At 33.8% G+C, this 23,452-nt stretch overlaps 2 protein-coding genes and 1 long non-coding RNA gene across 3 annotated transcripts in view; all 3 read left to right on the plus strand.

Annotated features, from left to right (window-relative positions):
- The first annotated feature begins 4,626 nt into the window (after positions 1 to 4,626).
- Positions 4,627 to 7,954, plus strand: LOC127841330 (uncharacterized). The gene is made up of 2 exons (XR_008030918.1): positions 4,627 to 4,772; positions 6,573 to 7,954. It is a non-coding gene; the product is annotated as an uncharacterized LOC127841330 (long non-coding RNA).
- A 1,850-nt stretch (positions 7,955 to 9,804) lies between these two features.
- On the plus strand, positions 9,805 to 14,356 carry LOC127841339 (sushi, von Willebrand factor type A, EGF and pentraxin domain-containing protein 1-like). Its single transcript, XM_052370072.1, has 8 exons — positions 9,805 to 10,014; positions 10,248 to 10,370; positions 11,244 to 11,543; positions 11,773 to 11,952; positions 12,185 to 12,295; positions 12,809 to 13,054; positions 13,170 to 13,373; positions 13,505 to 14,356. The coding sequence occupies exons 1-8, from the start codon at positions 9,954 to 9,956 to the stop codon at positions 13,675 to 13,677; spliced, it is 1,398 nt and encodes a 465-aa protein (XP_052226032.1). The 5' UTR covers positions 9,805 to 9,953; the 3' UTR covers positions 13,678 to 14,356.
- Positions 14,357 to 16,061: 1,705 nt separating this feature from the next.
- LOC127840626 (sushi, von Willebrand factor type A, EGF and pentraxin domain-containing protein 1-like) overlaps positions 16,062 to 23,452 on the plus strand; it is a 49,272-nt gene continuing 41,881 nt past the window's right edge. Inside the window, exons 1-16 of the mRNA XM_052369038.1 lie at positions 16,062 to 16,228; positions 16,560 to 16,728; positions 16,987 to 17,085; positions 17,451 to 17,577; positions 17,778 to 17,902; positions 18,099 to 18,281; positions 18,716 to 18,907; positions 19,230 to 19,484; positions 19,634 to 19,834; positions 20,106 to 20,297; positions 20,592 to 20,776; positions 21,015 to 21,309; positions 21,628 to 21,801; positions 22,071 to 22,232; positions 22,825 to 22,837; positions 23,158 to 23,327. Of these exons, the coding sequence (XP_052224998.1) occupies positions 16,169 to 16,228; positions 16,560 to 16,728; positions 16,987 to 17,085; positions 17,451 to 17,577; positions 17,778 to 17,902; positions 18,099 to 18,281; positions 18,716 to 18,907; positions 19,230 to 19,484; positions 19,634 to 19,834; positions 20,106 to 20,297; positions 20,592 to 20,776; positions 21,015 to 21,309; positions 21,628 to 21,801; positions 22,071 to 22,232; positions 22,825 to 22,837; positions 23,158 to 23,327 (2,602 nt within the window). The 5' untranslated portion in view covers positions 16,062 to 16,168. The remainder of the gene's footprint in view (positions 16,229 to 16,559; positions 16,729 to 16,986; positions 17,086 to 17,450; positions 17,578 to 17,777; positions 17,903 to 18,098; positions 18,282 to 18,715; positions 18,908 to 19,229; positions 19,485 to 19,633; positions 19,835 to 20,105; positions 20,298 to 20,591; positions 20,777 to 21,014; positions 21,310 to 21,627; positions 21,802 to 22,070; positions 22,233 to 22,824; positions 22,838 to 23,157; positions 23,328 to 23,452) is intronic.

Below are 23,452 nucleotides of genomic sequence, written 5' to 3' on the forward strand. Positions count from 1 at the left end.
CCTCATCAGCTCTGAATGCCTGACAGATTATCTGTTTATTGTTACCTTTAGTGGTGTGAAAAGGTTGTTTTTAGGTGTTGTTATTTTGTTGACTGACTATGTGACAAATATTTTATTATTATATTTCCCATTTAAAATTAAACATAGTAATATTATGAAAATTTCGAAATCTTGCATAACTTATCAAATAAAAAACATTGGCGTATTTCCAAATAATGTATCCAATGCCATTCACGATTTCGACATTGTTAAATCACGCGTAACGAGACTGGCGAGATAACGCGAGATTAAGGGTTCGGGGGGGGGGGGGTTCTGCCAGTATTCGCTCTACAGTATACACACCTTACCTATCCGCTATATTGACTTTATAAATAAAATAAAAGCGATAAATTGCCGATTTGTAACTAATAAAAGCAATCTTTATTTTTATTATAACGTTCAACGACCATCTGCTCGATAATAGTTCAGTACCATTGTAATTAACGGCGCCGTAATTAACTACTGACAAAAATAACATGATCATACCTTACTGTACGGTGTGCAGAAACCTGTCAGAAATTAAAACAACTCCAGACTATTATAATTTTTTAGTGCAAGTTAATTTAAACACACCCACTTATTAAAATTAAACCTTTTTTATATTAGCTCATTTTTCTAAATTTTCAGAAATAAAAACCAATTTGTATTTGCACATTTCAGTAAACCTAAGACTACTTTATTGTTAAATATGTTTGATTTGTAAATTGTATAATAAATTAATAATCTATATATTTTGATTAGTTCTGTTGCAAGCTTAATTTAAGTTAAATATGTTTGATTTGTAAATTGTATAATAATCCATATATTTATATTAGTTCTGTTGCAAGCCTAACTTGTTGTGTTTTTAAAATACATAAAAATCATATTGTTGACAACTATAATATTATTTAAGATCATTATTAAGCAAAAGTAAGTCCCCCAAATCAAATCAAATCAATATTTATTTATTGTCGGTATGGTATACAAACATTATAACTTAAGCTATGAATAGCTTTTGACCGACAGCTTACCCCGGCCAGCTAAACCGGTAGAGTGCTGATCTCTGACTCGCTCATGGGTTGGTAAGTTTAAGCCTCAACTCGGGTTCATCTCTTAGAAATAATTACACCTTAGGCTACCCTGTCTGTAACCCAAATTGCAGTCGAGGGTCACCGACATACATGTATCAAATACAATGTATATGCTTATGTTAACATTTCCTGAAGATTCAACCACTGAGCAGGATAACTAAGTTAACCCCATATTATTAATGAAAAAAATTAAATATACTATTAGATGTATCAAACAGACAAACCAACTAGTACCTACTAGTACTTTCATAAGGAACATCATCCATTAACCATCTATACTTCCAGGTCTTTTGGCTCTGCTACATCAACAGGAATTAGCGTTGGGTTCATGTTTCTGTGTTAATCATAGGGATTACAATTTATAATATTTCATCCCAACAACAAAATCTTTATAATGATAGTATTCATTTTACAGGAAGGTTTTACTTCTATTAGGTTAAAAACTAAATAGTGAATCAGCTTTTGAGATGAGCTTGTACCAAACACACACACACAAGCTCCTGTAAATTTTATACACACTTTAATGAGCAAGTATTTGGACTGTCACAGTTATTGCTTGTTGGAATGTCTCAGACTAACCAGGATATACAAGCAGTCTTCACTTAAGCATTTTTGAACAACTAGCCTGAATCTTTATGCACTAATAGAACAGATTAAAATACCCACTAGCCCGACTATATGAATCAGGAAATTTTAATAGCCCGAATTTAATACATTTCACTAGCCCCGGGCTGTTGGGCTAGGGGTTAGCGTCAAGACTGTAAAAGCAATAACAATTCTTCAAACATTGACACTTGTCTTGTTTTGAACAAATCTGCCATGACGGGTAGTTAATGGGGATAGCCCAACAAACAACCAGTTAAGGATGACTGTGATACTGCTGAAAGTTTCACCAATATGGATATTTAGCCAATGGACATTTGACCAGGGACACTTTATTTAATTCGAAGTAAATGTTTTCTTAGCAGTGTTAATAGTCATGTCAACACATCACATGTTATGTTAAATGACTACATGACAACATTGGATGTGTAGCAACTTAAACCACCATCCATTTTATTATAATTCTGAATGTGTAGGATATTTTTTAATGTAAGGGTATGAAGTAGACACACATCTGAAGTATCTTTATTTTATTTTTTTCAAAGAAGATAGTTATGTAACTGTGGTGATGTATAATATTAATTGCAAGAGTTAATAACATTCCAGGTGTATAATTCTTGAGCTTCATGCAGAATGAGATAAAGTATTCCAGTTTCTGACTTCTGTTGACACTGTGATGTTCCTGAAAAAAAGGTTTCTATAAGTTATAACAATAAACCATTCAATAATATTTAAAGACAGCATAGTTATATGTTTTAAAATAATTGTTCTTTTCAAAGAAAAGTATTTTACCAAAGGTAATCAAACTTCTAATTTGCCCAAACTTAACAAATAATATATTTTTCCATACCCCACCCGCTTTTGGCTACTTTAAACACAATAAAATCGAAATAAAGCATAAACATGAACTACAATTAAATCAAAGATACTAAGCTAATAACAAATTACAAAAAAAATCATACCATATAAGTTATATCTGCAAATTATTGGGAAATTATAATTGCATCAACACAGAACTCTATGCAGACGCACTGCAGTAGATGATCGAGTACCCCCCCCCCCGACCTCACTTAATCCACTCAGAGTTGTCTCCCTTAAAATAATGTCGAAAAGGTCAATTATTATTTATGTATACACTTTTAACAAATATAAACTGTTTTAATGAATAAAAACAATCTTAAATAAAACAAATCACATAATTGATTATTTAATGGGAAAAAAAACAATAATAAGATATTGTTTATAATAAAAACAGACATCAATAGATAAAAAGCACAGTTATGTTTCAATTGCAAGTAATTTTATGAAAAAAAGACATTCTGAGAACATCTTAATATGCTTTTATTAGAACTTCATAAAAAATAAATAGAATACAAATAACTATCCTAAGAAAACAGATAATCGTAATTACTAAATCCTAAACAAACAGCAAAAGAAAACAACAACAAAATATCTGGGGGTGAATTGTCCAGGGAGCAGGGGTGAATTGTCTAGGGGGTGAATTGTCTTTTGGGGGTGAATTGTCTTGGGGGTGAATTGTCTCGCTTCCGTTTTAGCGACCTATCTAGCTACACATCCGAGGACGCTGTCGTCCATTTTTTGGTAAGTGACCACGTGTATTTTTGTGAAATGAGTTTTATTTCATAGGCTTTTAACACATTTGGCAATTGTTTATTTGATGATAATTATGAAGATGATGATTCAGTTGACAGCTGTGCTTGGGATTTGCCGAAATTAAAAGCTCCCGATAAGGGCAACCCAATAACTGAATCTTTGGCAACTTTGATAAATTCTGCATGTACAAAACAGTGCCAAGTAAATAACATTATTGAAATATACAAAGTGCCTGCTTACTGCGAACTCGTACAGAAAGCGTTTGGAAAATATTTTATTATTTTAGTTTGATAAACTACGGCACGTGCACGGGCTACTTGTTGCCATAAATTTCTAGTTGTTTGTTACATGTAACCACGTGCCATTTTCACTGACAAATTGCTTAACGATGTCAAGAAAAGATAGAAGAGATAAGGACGATGTCCTATCTATTTTCTAATCTGATGAGGAAGAATTTTCTGGGTTTGAAACCGAGGACATTCCTACTCATAAATCGGCGGACAATTGTTCCCCGTCTAGGGCCCCCAAAAGTTAACCTCCAAGGTTACAAAGCCTAATAATAGTAATCCGAACGTTTCCTCTTCCGGTAAGAAAAAATCTGCGAAGAAAACATAAAAGCAGAAAAGTAAAGAAAAAAAATAAAACCGGTAATTTGATAGATTTAGACAATTTGAATGAGGATTCGGTTATTAAACTAAGAAATGTTTTAGGATTGTTTAATTCTGCTCAGCCGAGTGTGACGGTTCAGTCGAAAGCCATAGTAAGTGGCGAAGACGAACCTGATTCGGACGAAAATTATTCGGATATGACAAACATCATGAGCATAAGGCGCCGGTACCTCTTAAGGCCTTCTCTGAAAACAAAATATTCCAAGCATATGCAAGATTAGCACTCCTATCACATCTTACCTTTTCGGTGATGACATAACAAAGGAGTTAAAAACTGAAACTACTGTTAAAAGTTGGCAAATTATTTTTTCCTAACAGATACCCAATCATGCTAGTACCTATGGTCCAATGCGAGTATCTCGTGGCAGAGGCACATTCAGGGCAAGACCATACAATGGTTATGTAACTGCAGGCATGATCCCTATTTTGTCCCAGGCAAAGTTGGTTAAGCCTAATTATATCTCAAAGTTGCCACAGATGAAGGAACTGATATCTGATTCATTGACTGTCCTTTGGACAGGTTCAATTCCATATGTCAGTAAACTAAATAGCTATACATTGCTTATGTTATATTGTCATGTATACACAAACTTAAAATAAAAATTATATTTTATTGTATATGGCAGTGGTCCCATGTATGGCAGACAAGCAACAATGCCTAGACAACAGTATGGTCAGTTCAGACACGTGCATAATTATGCCAGTACACCGGCAAAGAAGTCTCCGTCGTGCACAGTAACTTCAGCCCTAAAGTAGAGGTGCAAAATTTAATGTAAAGGTAAGCAATTCTGAAAGATTAATATCATTTTGATAAATGGGCAAAAATAACATCGGACAAATGGATGTTATAAACAGTTCCAGGGTATCATATTAATTTTGAAACAAATCCAGTACAATCAAAATTACCTGGAAAAAATGGTTTAAGTCTTGTTGATCAAGAAATTAATAAAATGTTACATGAACATGCGATTGAATGTTCAGAATATGAGGATGGAGAATTCATTTTAAATTTATTTTTGGTTCCAAAACCAAATGGCAAGTTTAGGCCAGTCATAAATCTAAAACAATTAAATGAGTTTGTATGTTATAAGAAATTTAAACAAGAAACCTTGAATTTTGTTCTTGAATTAATTCAACCCAAATGACTCACTGGTTTACCATACTGGATTTACAATCTGCTTATTGGACAATTGCCATAAGTATAAGAATATTCAAAGTTTCTCAATTTTGAATGGAGAGACCAATTGTGTACATTTGTCTGCCTTCTATTCGGCTTTCGTCAGCACCATTTGTATTCACCAAAGTATTGAAGCCAGTATACACTTCTTTTCGTAGTAGGAGTATCAGATGCTAATATTATATTGATGACTCGATTGGCATGAATACAGATAAAACATTTATGTGCAAAAGATGGTGAAACCATGATTGAGTTATTAGAATCGGAGGAATTTGTTATAAACAAATAAAAATCCATCGTAATTCCTGTTCAAAGAATTACATATTTTGGTTTTATGCTAGATTAAATGAAATTTATGGTATTTTTACCTTATGAAAAAGTACAGAAAATAAAGCAGTCTGCACATACGTTACTTGCAAAAAGCAAAGTTCCAATTAGGGAACTGGCATCTTTTATTGGTTTGCTGTTAAATGCATTTTTGCTATTATGGAAGCCCAAATGCATTACAGGAACTTGGAAAGGCAAAAGGTACAAGTTTTGAATGCAAATCCATATTACGATTCAATGATCATGTTAAATTCAGATTCTTGCAATGAAATAAAATGGTGGTTGGATAATGTCCAAACAAAAAATGGAAAGGAGATTATAGGCAAAAACCTATTTCTTTGTGTATTCAGTATTCAATCAGATACATCTAATCAACGATATGGGTCATATTGTGTACAAGAAAGGAAACGGTCAGGTGGTAGATGGACAAGATGGTCATTGCAAGAAACAAATTATCATATTAATGTTTTGGAATTGCTTGCAATTTTCTTTGCATTGAAATCTTGAGCTGTCGATAAATCCGAAATTTACATTGATATTCAATCAGACTCGATGGTTGCAATTGCTTACATAAATAATTTAGGATGAATGCAGAATGTAAAAATGGATTCCTTGACAAAAGAAATTTGTGAATGGTGTATTGCAAGGAAGCTGTTCTTAACTGCCTTTAATTAACCAGGTGTTGAAAACATCCATGCTGATTTCTCGTCCAGAAATGTTTCAGACACTACTGAATGGATGTTTAAAAGACAAATATTTACCAAATGTTGATTTATTTGTTTCTAGACTAAATTCTCAGTTGTAACATTATGTTTCATGGAAACCAGATCCCAATGCACTTTGTGCTGATGTTTTTAGAAACCAGATCCCGATGCACTTTGTGCTGATGTTTTAAGTTTACACTGGTCAACATATATTCCATATATATTTCCTCCTTTTAGATTAATGGGAGCGATATTGAAAAAAATCAATGAAGATAGTATCTGTTTATAAAGCTCTTATTTCATGCCCATATTGGACAAACCAGACCTGGTTTCCAATGTTATTACATTGTATAATCTGTTTCACTGTCAGGATACCAAGACAGAGACTTGTTGACACTGCCACACAATTGGGCGTTCAATCCAATGGGAAAGAATCACAACTGATTGAGGTATCAGGACAGAACTCAAAAAGTCAAGGCCTTCCTGAGAGGATGTTGCTGAACATATCTATAACAGCTGGCGAACTGGGACTAAAAACAGTATTCCAGTGCATGGAGAAAGTGGTGTTTGTGGTGTAATATTAGACGAAGTAATCCAGTTCGTCTAACTGAAAAGTGATTGTGTCTTATTTTTTGTATTTAAAGAACATGAACAAATCGTATAGTGTTATTTGCACACATACAGCAGTAATTTAAAAAACATTAAAAATATTAGATTATAAATTCAATATGTCCTTTATTCTTATTAACAGATTTATGAAAGTTTTGTGTAATATTAATCCTCCAAAACCCAGGTATCAAACAACATGGGATCTTAGTAAAGTATTATATTTAATTTGAACATGGATGCCATTAAATGGCTTGTCATTAAAAATGTTAATTGCAAGTTACTAGTGTGATTACTTTGTGTATGGAATCTCGTGTGCAGACATTGAAATCTCTGTGTGTTAATAAGTGTGTGTTTGTAAATAATGATATAACATTCAATTGTGGCGATCAATTGAAGATTTCTAAACCAAGGACAAATTATTTTCTCAAGTTAAAAGATTATGAAGAGCTAAAATTATGTCCAGCTCGGACATTGAAAACTTACTTGTCAATAACCAAGTATCTTTGAAAAGATGTTCAATTTTTCATTTTGTATTTTACTTATCAGTCAGTTTCTTCTAATACATTAGCAAGATAGCTTAAACAGGTTTTATTTATGGCAGGTATTAATGTTAACACATTTAAAGCCCATTCTTATAGAGGGGCATCAGTTTCGGCGGCTGCCATGGTTGGATGTAAAACTTCTGAGATTTTGATAACTGCATAATGGTTACTGCTAAGAAGTTCTATTTACGAGATATGGGTGATGACATTAATCAACAAAATAGTACATTATTTAGTGAAACTGTATTGTCTTGCAGACATTAATTTTCTGTTCTGGTTGGATACCTAAGTAATATCTTATTATTTTCGGATACTTAATTTATAACTGGTATTTATATTGCTCCAGAATTTTCTAAGTGGATGCAATGTACTTGGATCAGTATTACATTATTCATGGCCAGGTTTGTTTTATTATTATTGTTTGTTATAACGGATTGAAACTGCGTTTTTATATCAAACCTTATATGCTATATTAATATAGATAATATGGATGTAATATTGATATATATGTGGTATTAGTTGCATACGGTATATATGTTTACATAATTATGTAGACATTCATTGAATTATGCATTATGACACATAAAATTGATAAAACTGAGTAATTGTCTGTTCTATTTATGTTGTCGTCTTTAAATATGCTTGTATATTGGAGGCTGGAGGCCTTATGAAAATAATGGACACCCCATCCAAGCACTTGTGTGATGGATGGGGGGCATTATTGGAAATAAGGTCGGAGGCCGAAAATATACAAGCACCCACCCTTGAATGGAAGAATTATGTTCTTATGTGCCCACCTTTTGTAGATTAAAAACCATATTGAATGTTTGAGTAGTTTACGACAACATAAATTCTGACTTTAAAACCTATGAGTTTCCTCGTGCAAGGTGCGGTATTTATATAGCTATGGTCACGTGTGAATACGTCACAAAATTTCATTTTGTACTTTAAAGTAGCGAAGTAGACTGGTCGTATTTTTTGTGTTATATCGTGTTTTCATTCAATCGTTTTTTTTTACCTGAATATGTTTTAAAATCGGACATGACCGGCAACCGTATTTGTAGAAGCCCGTGATTGTATTGTTTCTCGCCTGCATATGTTAATAATTACATTACATACTAGTATAACGTTATATAAAAGTATTGTTCGTCTCTTTTTGAATGTATCGTATACATTGGTATTGGTGTGTCCATAAAATTTCCTCGGTGGGAATTGTATTCCAAATTGGGTGTTGTCGCATTTACTTTCGGCAACACATATACAGCGGCTTATGCAATGGCGACTTTTGTAGTTGTTTGCTTGTGATATCAATCATACAGATGTTGTTGCTGATTTTGTTTCTTTTACTCTTAAGTCAGAGGGGGTAATCACGTGACAAAAAAGATGGCGACGTCCATGCCAAGGCAGATATTTTTGGTCATTTTATACCCTTTATTACTTGTTTTATTTTTTCTTAATCCGCTCATTTTCCAGCCATTATAGGAAGGAAGTTGCTTTTATTTCATAGTAATATTCGCGCTATATCTCGACTTTACTCGGTGCGAAATTTCTTAGCGGGATGACCTAATTAGGGCTACACAAAGAAAATTTGCACCTAGTAAAGTCGAGATATAAAGCGAACTTAAATACGAAATAAACGCTAATCACCGTTTTACTGATATAGCTGGAAAGTGAGCGTCATTTAAAAATAAACAGAAGTAATAAAGGGTATAAAACGGCGAAAAATGGCTGTCTCGGCATGGACGTCGCCATTTTGACTATCACGTCATTACCCCCCCCCCCCCTCCCTGTTAAGTGGTTAAATCATAAAAAAATGATGAATTTTTGTATAATGGCCGCCATTATTTGGTAAGTATCTCTGATTTTAAAATGATTATTTAATGTTTAACAAAGCAAAAAATATCCGTGAAAAGTATTGACAATGGATTGTCTTTACACCGGCTTTTATAAGATATAATTGGTTTTCAATAACATAAATGTGTTAGCCTGTCATCAGAGCACTGAGGCTTTTAAATTAGAGTGATTTGCTACTTACATGATTATTCTTCGAGTTGTAGATCAAATCGATACAATTTATAGGAGGAATTAAATAATGATTTATGTACTCATATTCCTCAATTTTACGAATTCCGTTGATTAAAACAATTATTACTAGGAATCATTAAACAAGAAACATATATTTATTTAGCAATTGCTATAGATCAGAACGGCGCTTTTGGATGTTTATTCTTTAGAAGTCACTATTTGGAAAGTGTTATAACCAACGGAGTGCTTATGAATCTAACATTATTGAAAGGTTAATCAATTGTTTAGTGATTCAGTTTTATTTTTCTGCATACAAAGGTAAGTTAAATACTTTGACAAATGCATTTTTACAACAATTTTTAAAAGCTTTCGCAGCAAAAAACATTTGTTTATTAGCAAGCCTGCTTTGTTTTATATGTGATATCCTTCAACTGAACAAGGAAAACATTATGAATGTTATAGAGTTGTTCGCTTGACTACTTACCGGATGAAATAAATGGTTGTGTCAACCATGAATCAAATTAGAAGTAAACGAAAAAGCAGTACGCAATGGATTTCCGACAGAGTGTGCTATCATGCACCAAAACATCTCGAAAGTGTTTTATTGCAAAAACAACCGATGGGTTGTGCGAACAGGTATTTGTATAAGAAACTTGTGAACTTATACTTAAAGAACAGTTTATTAAGTATACCACTATATAACCATTAATTTATGTTAGTTATGCTTTAACACGTCCATTTTTACTATTTTCCGGTGCAGTTCGCTGTAATATGTTCTATGCAATGCAAACATTGACAAATACATACACAGCTGTTAAGGCACAAATATGTATTTAATAACGTTTATTATTATTCTTATTTCTTCGCAGACAATTCGAATATTGGCATGGGTCATGAAAACTCTAGATTTAATCGAAAACACAAACGTTTTGTTGTCGATGGTGGAAGTTTCGAATCGATCTCCGTCATCGGCCCAATACTAGATCAAAACGGTATTCATTTCGCATCAACTATAAATACCTCACCAGGATTATTTTTTGCATTTGTCTATTTAGCTGTGTTCATTTAAAATAATTGTATTCAATGTCAATAGAGTAGTTCATATTGTAATTTAAAAAACATTGTGTTATAGCATTTAATGTTTTAAAGTTTGGTTGGTGTTTATTAATAGATTGTCATTGCAACTGGGAGTTTGGTGTTAATTGAAAGTATTGTTTATTGAAAAGTTACCATTGTAATTGGGAGTTTGGTGTTTATTGAATGGTTGTCATTGCAATTGGGAGTTTGTTGTTTATTTAAAGTTTGTTATTGAAACTGAGTTTGTTGTTTTTTGAAAGGTTGTCGTTGCAATTGGGAGATTGTTGTTTAATTAAAGAATTTCACTGCAACTGGGAGTTTGTTGTTTATTTGGAGGTTGTAATTGCTATTAGGAGTTTATTGTTTATTTAAAGACTTTCATTGTACCTGGGAGTTTGTTGTTTATTTAAATATTGTAATTTGATTGGGAGTTTGTTGCTTATTGAAAAATTGTCATTGCAAATGGGAGTTTGTTGTTTATTTAGAAGATGTCATTGCAACTGGGATTTTGCTGTTTATTTAAAGATTGCTATTGCAATTGGGAGTGTTTTGTTTATTAAAATGTTGTCATATCAAATAGGAGTTTGTTGTTTATTTAAAGGCTGTAATTGCAAATGGGCGTTGTTGTTTACAGAAAGTTGAAATTGCAACCGGGAGTTTGCTGTTAATTGAAAGGTTGGCATTGCAATTTGGATTTTTTTGTTTATTGCAAGATTATAATTGCAACTGGGAGTTTTTGATATATTGCAAGGTTATCATTTTAACTGGGAGTTTATTGTTGTTTAAAGAGTGTCATTGTAAATGGGGACAGTGGCAGTCATGGTCGTCTTGTACTACGTCCTGTCTTGGCATTGGAGGGATTCAAACGCGGAGACGAACCTTGTACCACGACTCTCGATCAGAATGCTTTAGAGCAGATGCATGCTCTTACTCACACCTTGACAATCAGAGTATTGTCTGCAATTCAATGTGTTACCCGGACGGAACTATATTGATTGGTGGCAATTATCCAAATATACAAATCTACCGCCAGTTACCATGTTCATGTCCTCGGGGAACTATTGGTACTCCTGGGGCATGCTGTCAATGTATATAATTATAAGCGCAGTGCAATTTATCAAAATGATTTTGTAATACGCGTATATCAGTTTATCCAATATATGGTTTTAAACGATTCACTGTATCCAGAACAGTTTATCCAATATATGATTTTAAACGATTGACTGTATCCAGAACAGTTTATCCAATATATGATTTTAAACGATTGACTGTATCCATGCTCCATATACAATAGTTGCTTGAAATCTTTCGAGACAGCAATAACCTGTGGAACACCAAGTGCCATTAGTCACGGAAGTTTTTCAGGATCCCTCTTCACGTATGGTTACAGTATTCAATACTCTTGTGACAGAGGCTACAACTTAAATGACCGTTCTCTATCAGTTCGCATATGTACAGAATATGAAATCTGGTCTGGGCGATTACCAAAGTGTGTGTGTAAGTGATAAAAACATGGATTATTATAATTAAAACTTACAGTTTTAAACGGTATTTTACTAAATCACGTTAATAAAATACTTTCACATAAAACAATCACTTCAATTTACAAATAAGGCATATCACGTTTAATGGTATTTTCGTGTGGCAAATTAACACAGGTTATCGTTTGCAAGCAATACACTTTATGCTGTTTTGTAACGTTCAATTAGTTGTTTAATTTGTTTAATAGATTACGCCTGCAGCATCAACCCTTGTAGAAATGGCGCTGCATGTGTTAAACGAAACGATGGATATTATTGCTCATGTGGACTATTCTGGGCAGGCACAAACTGTGAAATCGGTAATTGCCTAAAGTACCTTAAAGTACCTTAAAGTTATAGTTGCAACCCTTGCTAGTTCTTGTGGGCGAAAGTTGCATATGAAGTAATTGTAAGCAAGCCCATGATGAAAATTCATTTTCGTGCTTCAGAAAATGATATTTATACCGTTTCTGTTTAATAATTGGTCGTTTAGTCATATTTGAGTAAACAAAGCTATTTTAATTTCTATAGTATTGCTTTAATATGTGTTCCCTATTTATCTATACCGTTGTGGTTTATGATTTATTCTCATGCGAGGTTTGGCATGGGTATCAACCGGATGAAAAGCCAAATTCTTTGCATTGGCCGTTCCTAAGTTAAGACGAAAGTTCTTATCATTTGTCTCTGTTATATTGTGTTTTATGTAGTATTATGTGCTGTATTCGGCAACTTGACTTAAATTATAACTTGTGGATGGTAGCAAGAATTTCATTTCAGGATTTTAAATATCCCTATACAATATGCTTACAAGAGCGTTATTTTGTTTCTTTAAGATATACAACCCCCAGTGGTATCCGGATGCCCTGCAAATCGTTTTATACATGTATCAAATAAAACAAGCGTTCAGACCTGGCATGAACCAACCTTTCACGATCCTCGAGGCAATAACGTCGTGGTGACTAAGAACTATCCATTCAGTTCTTACGAGTTCCCTTGGGGCATTTATACTGTTCAGTATACAGCTGTGAAGCCATCAAATGGTTTGTCGGCTGAGTGCACATTTCAAATAACCATTCATCGTAAGTTGTCAAAATTTAAAAAAGTAAAATACATACTGTTTGTATGTTAATAAATTAATTTTCATACATGTAATATCGATTATTTTGAAATGTGATGTGCTTAATTTGTATTAATCCCATCCGTGTCCTAAACTACCTGTACCGAGACATGGACTTACAGCTTGCAACGGATGGCAGACAGACTATGCCAAGGTGTGCAAGGTATATTGTCTTGAGGGTTATTCATTGCCTCCGCTGGACAAGCCAAATCTGATATTCAGCTGTGGATCTTCGGGGTCCTGGCGACCTGCTACACAGGTTCAGGAATGTATACAATTGGGTAAGCAATTACAGTGCAGTTAACAAGTTTTAAACGCGCTTATGTAACTATTTATTAAACTTATCTGCTATCAGTAGAAGAGACACTCAACACCTCAGTGATTTCCGCACGTATCTTTGTTTATACCATAGGAACCTTTGTTACGAAGAAGATGCCAACATTTAGAGAGTGCAGCCTTTCGAATGACGATATACGACTACAGTACATTACAGACCTTAAACATTCGCAATTTAATTTACTTTGTGTGAACAATGAAGAAGAATGCACGATGAACAATGTCAACATTTCGTGCACGTTACCATAATTTGTATGGTACTTTTTAAAATATCATGTTAAGTTCACGACAAAAAAATGTTTGTATTATAAATTCTTATATGTTGAACACATACTGTTGTACCTATCATTTTGAAAGGCACAGTTGTAATTTAATATATTATTTCATGATTTTGATGTAAGTAAAAAAAAAATATTGTTTTAAGACTTTCAAACGATAGACTAAAATGCCAATATAAGTTATGCGGTTAGAACACTACCACTTATTAGGAACATACATCTGCATACATTTTTCTAAGATGAAAACTCTTCGATAACAGAATACATTATTTAACTACGAATGTCAGGTAATAATAACACATAAAGTGTTTCAACAAGCTTTTTTAAACTGTGTACATGTGTAACTATGTTATATGCGCACCTTGCGATTATACTGAACTATGTTACAAGGAACACGCGTAGGTTTCACAAACAAACAACAATTAGCAAATGTGACATTTTGTTAACCCCAACCATACAAATAATTATATACCATCTGAACGTTTAGAAAGTATTCCAAATGATTAATATAGAAGACATTTAACAGAAGACAGGCAAAACGTGTCAAGCACTACTCACAGATATTTGATATTTGATATGACATGTTGATACAGATGGTAGTTATTTTGACAATAAAGACTTGAGCACCTGTTCACAGGCTCTAAAATTTACATCGTGTAAGTTGTTTTTACCGCATGTGACCCAGCCTTGAATTCATCCACGCTATTTATAATTATAACACATGTTTGTACACGTTTCAGGACGACTGGATTATAAATGCAGTATATAAGAGTGTCCGTTTCTATTTTTAAAATTGACCTAGATACCCAATTTTGGAGCCACATTATTAAGTAGTTTTGAACTTAACCGAATATCAATGAGACACATATTCAGATAAAGATTTATGAAGAGAAACGTGTATTTTCTTGAGTTTTTTCAATCCAAATACTGACGACGAACGACAAACGACGGGCGATTGATAGCTCTGATAAAGTTTTTGATTTATCAAACAGTTTTAAATATAATGGGTTTAATGGAGATACCTAACAGAGGTAAAATATTCAAAATATCAATCCCGCATGTCTAAACAGGTGATTTACTTTCAAAAGTTGAATATATTTCTTTAGCTGATGCATCTTGCAAAGTCAAATGTATCTAAAATTGTTGCAACCAGAGTGAAAATCAACTGCAATAGACCGTATTAGAACGAAATGCAATGCATAAAAGATTTTTTTTAAATTTATGGATCTTTAACCATTTGTATGTCAAATCATTCACGACTTTGATATACAAGTGAAGAAAATAAGCCTATCTGATTCATGTAGAAGATTGTGGTCGGTGTAAACATTGATGTGGGCCGTGATGTGGGCCGTATATATCTATTTTCTATTCCGGTGCCCATTGTGTGTTAATCATTATATATAAATTTCACAAGTTATCAATTGTTATCATAACATTATGTTTCCGTTGCTAAAATAAAAATCCAGATCACTTAAAAGGAAACAATGTGTGAAAATAAGGATGCGAATTTACAGGTTTAGATAGAACTTGAAAGGACATGGTGAACTATATGCGCGAGCAATCTACAATAGCTACATCGATAGCAGTGACACCAAAAGCAACGAAAGAATGCACGAGCACACTGATAACTTTACTGTATTGGCACGCCAAGATAACCTAAATAATGCTGGGATTCCAAAAATTTGCTGTTGATTGTCCTGGATTTTCTACCAATTTGTGACCATGAAAAGATATCGAGCGCATATTTGTTTGATCATGTCAAAGATTCATGGTTAACGAAACAGTTTGCTGAAGCAAAGATATACTATAGGTTTATATTTTTAACTACATACCCGAGAAAAGCAAAACAATTGAATACTATTCTAATTCCTTATTTTAAAACCCCTAATACAACTAAGGGACGATCGATTGAAGCCAAACTTCCCAGTAATATTGTTTTTATTATAGCCGTTAGTTGCTGGGAAATAGCTCGAACATGACATGACGAATTGATAGATCGACGGACGGATGGGCAGACAAAGCAGCGACAATTTGGTGTCCAAATATATTTTCGGGGAGCATAATAAATGCAAACACATCATTGCTTTGTTGCGTATATGAACAGTATGCTGTTAAGTACTTAAACGTTTTAATAATTTTTAAGTTTAGCAAAGATACAAACATTAATGCATTTCCTGAGTGAGCCGATAGACAATGCCTGAGAGAAACAGTTAACCCAAAACAAATCATTTTTATAACCTTGTGAACGTGGTGACAACGGTAACAAATAAAGATATCCATTAAGTGTATTTGGATTAAACCATTTAACCGTTCGTCGATAAGATAAGAACGACTCTTTGCTCACCCAAAAATTATTGAAAGTACGATAGATTATGCGAATGAGAATGCATGAACAGATTTTTTTGTTATCAGTTATAGATCCGGCATTTAATCATCTTTGAATGGATTTAAGTTAAATTGAAATGGGGATGCGTCTGCAATTATCTTATTTTATTTTGTTCTTTCCGTTGGTATTTTGTTCGGTATGTATACAATTAATAGCCTAAGATATGTATGCATTAAATCGTTTTCATCGTAAAACCGAATTTTTGATAAAACATTTTTGTTTAACTGCTTATCATTCACTAAAATAATTACTTTTCTGTACGCATCGATGTTTAAATTGCATTCATTCATCTTTACTTGCGGAAGTAAGCAGACAACTTAGTAAAGAAACATTTTATATATCATTACTTTATATACAATTAATTTATCATTCTCTTTGATAATTTATTAGCAAGCCGCCTCTATATTTCAAGGGCTGTTGTTTTAAAGTTGTTGAAAAATAATTAAACTCACGCATCAATGTTGTAGAGTTGTCCGCTTGACTATTTGCCTGGACAAATTATTGGATGTTTCAATCATGAACCGGAAGCAAACGACCAATCGGTACACGATCAGATTCAGACAGAGTGTGCTGTCAGGTACCAAAATATCTCGAAAGTGTATGTTTGCATTAACAACCAGTGGGTTGGAAAAATAGGTAGATTGAATTATGCGTGTTCTTTAACAATTGTTTAAATTCACATTTGATTAAAACTAAATATTAAACCGATGTTTACATAAGATAGATATACTTATTTTCAATTAAAAACACGAATGGCCTTCAAACACCGATATGTTTCCCTTAAATGTATTGAATTTATTTTCAAGCAAGTATTTTAATATTAATTTATTATGTTGCATAATACCAGCACTTCTGGCAACAAACAAGTATATTACTACATGTACATTTTTGCAGGAAACTTGAAAGCTGATCATAAAATCGCCATGTTACTTCCAAGACACAAACGTTTTCTTGGTGATCTATGGAAGTTTCTCTTCGGCTCCAGATCAAGAGGTATGTACTCGAATAAAAACGTATGAGAAATAGGAAACCCCACCTAAAGAAACAAAATATAAAGTATTTAACGATTTTCAGATGTTAAGTAAATACAAATCACCAATAGCATATACAATTGTCAGTGCAATACACTACGGCTTTTAAATTTGATGAAATGCATGACTTACACGGTCATTCATCCATCAGAATACACGTATATAATATTTTAATATTTATCAACCATCTCTTACCTACTAACCTATTGACTAAATGTGCCAAACACGTTTAAAGCCTAGTTATTTAGAATTGAAACACAATGAACACAATTTTATTGTTATCTTATGAGGGCTGAACACAGTTTGAAATTCATCATAATATGGCAGATAACTCCCCGCCGTCTCTGAAATGCCCTGAAGTTCAACCATTGCTTGCAGAACCATTGCAATCGTACGCGCGGGTCTTTTGGAAGGAACCTGCTTATGCTCTCGACGACAGAGATGGGTGGTTAATGTGAGTTGAAGAAATGTGTGGCTAATAGTAACAAGGAAATGTAAAAAAAATGTTAATACGTATTCTTTCATTCACACATATGCAGTTATTTAAATATTATAATATAGAAAGAAAAGTTGATATTCAGTTGCCTGGAAACATAGGTTTCATGTTAAAGTTTTACATATTTCATCTTGAATCTTTTCGTTTGTTTGAGACAGAGCTAACCAAATAAGTGGCAAATCATCTGGAAGTTATTTTACCGAAGATGAATGGCCCGTGAAATACATAGCCAAGGATAAAGTCGGGAACTGGGCAACATGTGTAATACCGATTTATGTCAAAGGTATAATATACATGATTTATTATTGTGTAATACAGTTCATACTTTTAAGTTCATAAAGTGTCCATGATAATAGCAGTCGCTGTATTGTCGATGTGATATTCCGATATGCAGTTTACTATAAATTCTATGATAAAAAAGTAAAGTTAAAAATTATGGTTTTCAACCGTTATTTTATTTCGATTTAATGTTTCTTTAGTTGTCAAATGCCAAACACCGTCAGGCATTAAAAATGGTTATTTTCGTTGCAATTCTGGGTCTGTCCTCCTGCTTGGTTCGAATTGCGAATATGGCTGCTATGGTGGCTTTGACCTTATTGGTAAAAGTCAACTTACCTGCACACGTGAAGGAATCTGGTCAGCCCCGACACCGGCATGTTCTCGTGCGTGTTATTTTGCTTATTTTACTTCTAGATGCAAAACTATATTGACATTAAACTGAAGTAAACTGATGCTTTAAATTTATATAATGTATCACTTTATCGAAACATGTCAACATATCAAAGACGTTATTATAATATAGCCAATATATTTTGGAACGGGTGCATGGCATTTAGATTATGATTTTCATTTTCTGACCACATAAGCGTGTGTCGTTTTCAATTAATATTGTCGTAGGTGTTAGATTCGGCTAGCCATAACACCGGTTTGAACCACAGTGCTTTGCAATGACCGTTCAAAGGCGGTGATCCCAATTTGAATAATTTTATGTTTATATTTTATGTTATGTCATGAAAAAATTAAAAAAGAACGAAATCTTCTCTCCTGAACAATATTATGTAGTTTCATAGTTCTCGATTTGCAATACGTATGACAGCGTGGCAGTGCCCTCATCTGCCGAACATCAATGGAGCTGGATTTCCAAGCTGTACCGATGGTCAGTCCTACAGAAGTATATGTGAATACACATGTGAGAAGCCCGGGTATGATATGCCGCCACTGGTTGGAAAAACTCTCATTTGCTCGGAAGATAAAACCTGGCATCATGTTGGAACTCCCATATGTGTTGGTAAGTTTTTGTTTTATCGTGTGTTACGAAAAAGGTAACGTAAACTGCATTAGCCGGGTATTTAACAAGTTATGACAGTTTATAGAATATAATAAAATTGTCAAATAATGTTCACATAGTATTTCAACAAAATCATTGAGGTCACACGAATGGTTCAATCTGCATTGAATGTGGCTGCCGTTGATTGAAAAGCATTAAAAGCTCATTGGATTTGCAAATATGTTGAATATACACTGAATATTAAGTATTAAATTACTTCCGAGAAATTTGAATACACAAATAAATGTATAAACATATCTAACTGATAATTAACATTACTCAGATGTAGAACCACCAGTGTTCGAAACATGTCCGAGTACTTTAGTCTACGGAACGGAAAGAAGTTCCAACAAATCTCTCGTCACCTGGATAGAGCCAACAGCGTCCGACAACAGTGGTGAACCAGTCCACGTGTACCTGGTTCGTGGTCATAAGACCGACACAAGGTTATCGGCTGGCCAGTACGACATTATCTATGGTGTTCGTGACCAGACAGGCAACACCGGAAATGAATGTGGATTTTCAGTAATTGTGCGGGGTAAGTATATAAATGTTCAATAATGTTTAACAGTTATTTGATGACCAACATATATCAATTAATCAAAGCTGGAATAACTATTATATATGTGTAGACACAACATATCCGTTTTCATTTAGTTTTAGTTTATGTGTTTGTAATTTTATCAGATATTCGGTGTCCCATGATATACCCCACTCCCTATACGCGCGTGTCCTGCCCAGATGGCACCCGTACCGGGGCATTGTGTGCCATATCATGTGAGCCTGGAAAGAAACTGTTGGGTATTGACAGCGTTTCATGTGAACAAACCATGGATGGGCTTTTTGGAGTTTGGAACTGGAAAAACGATACACAGTCAATTTGCGAAAGTATGATTCGATCCCTTACAACGTTTATATGGTTTAAATTAAAATACCATTTAATTGTTTACAAACAATATGCATAATCAAGGAATGAAAACTAAAGGTAATATAATTTAACTTAAAATAAACTGTACAATTGTAATTAACACGTTGTATGTTACATTAAAGAACTTAAACTAAAAATATTCTGAGCATCCGATGAGGTATTGGGGGTGTATCAAAACTAACGTCTGATCATAATACTTGTAATTGTATACTTATCTGAATTGAAATAAAGACACACTACAATGCACACCACTTGAGCCGCCTAAGAGTGGGGCAATAGCGTGCGACAACTGGCTGGGTGGCGAGTTCTGTCAGGCACAGTGTCAGAACGGAACGGAAATGCCAAATGTTGACCTAAATGGATTGTACGTTTGTGACGATGTTGGCAACTGGATTCCACCTCCTATGTTCAAAGCTTGTCAAGGTATAGTACCAAGAAGAAGGCAGATATGGTAAACTGTTGTTGGTAGCAAACACTTTTACACCAAATGATGAACATAGATCTTTTCGAACGAGGAATTTTTTCATGCACTGTATTGCAACAAAGCACATATAACGTCCTAATTCAATGTTAGCATCTGTAACCAATGATTTAATCATTCCGCTGTATGGTAATAGCATAAACCACGTGCTTGTTTCCAGCGGAACGTTTAAATACATGCATTGCTTAATATTTCAGTACTGATTGTGTAAAGTGAAGCGAACTACCCACTTTCAGCAATACACATACCTATTCAACAAAGCACAGTGGTGAACGCCGCTGTGACCTTCGATGGTGATTGCTCAACTTTGGAATCACAAAGGCAGATAGCCGAGAATTTCATCTACCAGCTGCAGCACAGTATTTTCTTCCACCCGGAAGTTTGCCCAGACAATACGGACTGTAACCCTGACAACGTGCAGGTAGGTTTAATACTTCGATTTCATTGGTTAAAAAGCAAAATGAAAACAGTATTAATTGCTTAATGGTGTACAAAGATTTATTTACTAGCGGTGTTGATTGTATACGAAAGCTTTGTGTGCCTAGATAGTGAATAGTGTTAAAAGTAAATGTGAAAGTGAAATAAGCAAAGTATAGTGCTTGTTATCTTTCCTAGTGCTGATCGATATAATAAATTAAATTATTATGTTGCTTCTTAAGATATCCTGTGGAGAGGTTGACCGTCGAAGAAGATCCGCATATGGCATGCCGTTGTATGTAAACAAAACACACGTTTCAGTACAAATAAGGTTGTACCTACCGACAATGACAGACGATATCCAAGATGCTCGTATTCAATACCAGACAGTATTGTCGAATGTTCAACGTTTTGTATCTTACGACGCTGAGAGAATATTTGGAGACATTTTGGTGCATGACATAAATGTTGAAGGTGAAGGAATTATAACCCATTGCGACCTCGGAACAGTAGTTTCGGAAGATGGACTAAGATGTGGTAACGATTTATATCCTACTCAATGTTTTGTTCTGTGTAATTTGATATTCGCATGATTTTTTTATTTGACAAGGCACGAAAATATATCTATCAGATTGTAAATTGTAAAGAAAGCAAATACAATAATTTAATTATAATAGTTTATTATTGCTATTTCAAATGTAGTTTAACTGAAAGATAAAGTGACTAAATATATAATAAAACACATACATAAATCAGCACAACTTGAGTCAGGTAACGCAACACTTATATGAATAACTAATTATACTACACAATAGTGAACGACTTGCCGAGGTACACTTCGAATTTCTATTTCAGTTGAATGTCCGGCTGGAACGTATTTCTACGAAAAAATGGATAGTGACAATTCAGACTGCTACCTGTGCCAAAAGGGTTTCTATCAAGACCAAGCTCGTCAAACTAATTGCAAACGTTGTCCTGTAGCCAAAACAACAAAGCACATCGGAACTCAAGACAGGGCCCAGTGCAGAGGCACGTGAACGTGTAAAATTCGTGAACGATAACCTTAAATGCGTGACATGCATTTTTGTTACCTTTCTTTGTTTCATGTTATAGGATAGAAATTCACACAAAGAATATGTGCGCACTTTTGGTAATTATTTTGAAAATGGTGTTTATATTCTAACGTTTGCCATCGTATTGACGTCAATATAAATAATTAAATAATGTTGCACCTTACAAAATAACAAAGAATGATAAACCAGTTGGCTGTTTTGTTTGACTGCTTTGATTTTCTATAGACGCATGTCCTGTCGGCATGTTTTCCTCAGACGGCTTACCACCCTGTTCTCCGTGTTATGTTGGATTCTATCAGTCGGAGTATGGGCAGGTCAATTGCACTCGATGTCCGGCTGGAATGACAACGAAGACTTTTGGATCCGGAAGCATTGCAGATTGCTCTGGTATATTATGAGTGTGATATAACGCCATTTTATAGGAATGATAATTGAATATATAATTATTTGTATATTTATATATTGAGTTTCTGCACTCATTTTTTTATTTAAATTTTTATTATAAGAAGATGCTATACAGATTAAAATCCAATGAATATGTCTATTATGGTTCCATTATTATTGCAAGTATGATAATTGGTGTACATGTAATATATATGAAAAATAATCATCACGTAGATCTACATCTACAATAAGCCTTTTTTAAAATAATATTTCAGTATTTGATTTGATGTTCGATGGTGACAATACATCCAGTGTATTCCTTAGTTTTAAAGAAGCGATCTGAAGCGAATTTACGATGACCATGTGGATACGTTTAAGTGAGCTAACTGATGACGAAACTGAAACGTTTGAGATTGTTTTACTTGGCAATGACACTGGTATGCAGTCAGGTCTACAAGAGAACTCAATATTCAGGTTATTTTTTTGTAATAGCATATTAATAAACATGATACGATATTTGTTTACCTTTGTGATTATGGATAGGTATTTTATAAGTAAATATATAGAAATAATGAAATTCCAACGACATTATCAGGAGAGAAATTCGTGTACGCTAGCCTTGTATTTAAGACAAATGATGATCACGAAAATATAGTTATAGTATGTGTTTTAAGGGTTATCACAATCCATTGAACTGAGTACTTAGAATTGTAAAATATGTTTTACATGACATTAATTTTGCAACGTACTTAAAAGCTGACGACTAGAAACAAGGTGTTCTTTCATTTTTTCCCTCGGAGTATCCGATAGTATGCAATCCCAGATAAAATATCCATCATTCAAATGTGAGCTATATTTAAATGGCAATCTTAGTACCGTCTATGCTTAAATTATTTAGATATTGACCGCGATGATAATGTTTTTTCAGCAAAAGAAAAATATCAAAACTTGGCATTGTCGATGGCAAATGGCACCAGGTTGTTGTTTTCAACAAGAACTGCTCCATGGAATTTCATCTGGATGGAGCACCTTTATTTGTTAATATAACAGAGTCACCTTGTGAACCTCTGACCGTGTCGAAAATAAGAGTTACAAATGGTAATTCGAATTTCAATAACGACCAATACTCGACGGTACAAAGACTATAAACAAAAAAATGATTGCGACAAAACTAACTTAAAATTGGTTAATTAATCTTTATTTTAGCAAAAGTAAAGTAACTA

This window comes from Dreissena polymorpha, chromosome 8 (assembly GCF_020536995.1).
Source record: "Dreissena polymorpha isolate Duluth1 chromosome 8, UMN_Dpol_1.0, whole genome shotgun sequence".
Classification (NCBI taxonomy): domain Eukaryota; kingdom Metazoa; phylum Mollusca; class Bivalvia; order Myida; family Dreissenidae; genus Dreissena; species Dreissena polymorpha.

Excerpts from the sequence above, each read along its gene's own strand:
- LOC127841339 (XM_052370072.1), top strand. The coding sequence starts at position 9,954 with ATGCACCAAAACATCTCGAAAGTGTTTTATTGCAAAAACAACCGATGG. Across the intron at positions 10,015-10,247 it reads CCGATGGGTTGTGCGAACAG|ACAATTCGAATATTGGCATG; the intron begins GTATTTGTATAA and ends ATTTCTTCGCAG. Across the intron at positions 13,055-13,169 it reads ATTTCAAATAACCATTCATC|CCCATCCGTGTCCTAAACTA; the intron begins GTAAGTTGTCAA and ends ATTTGTATTAAT.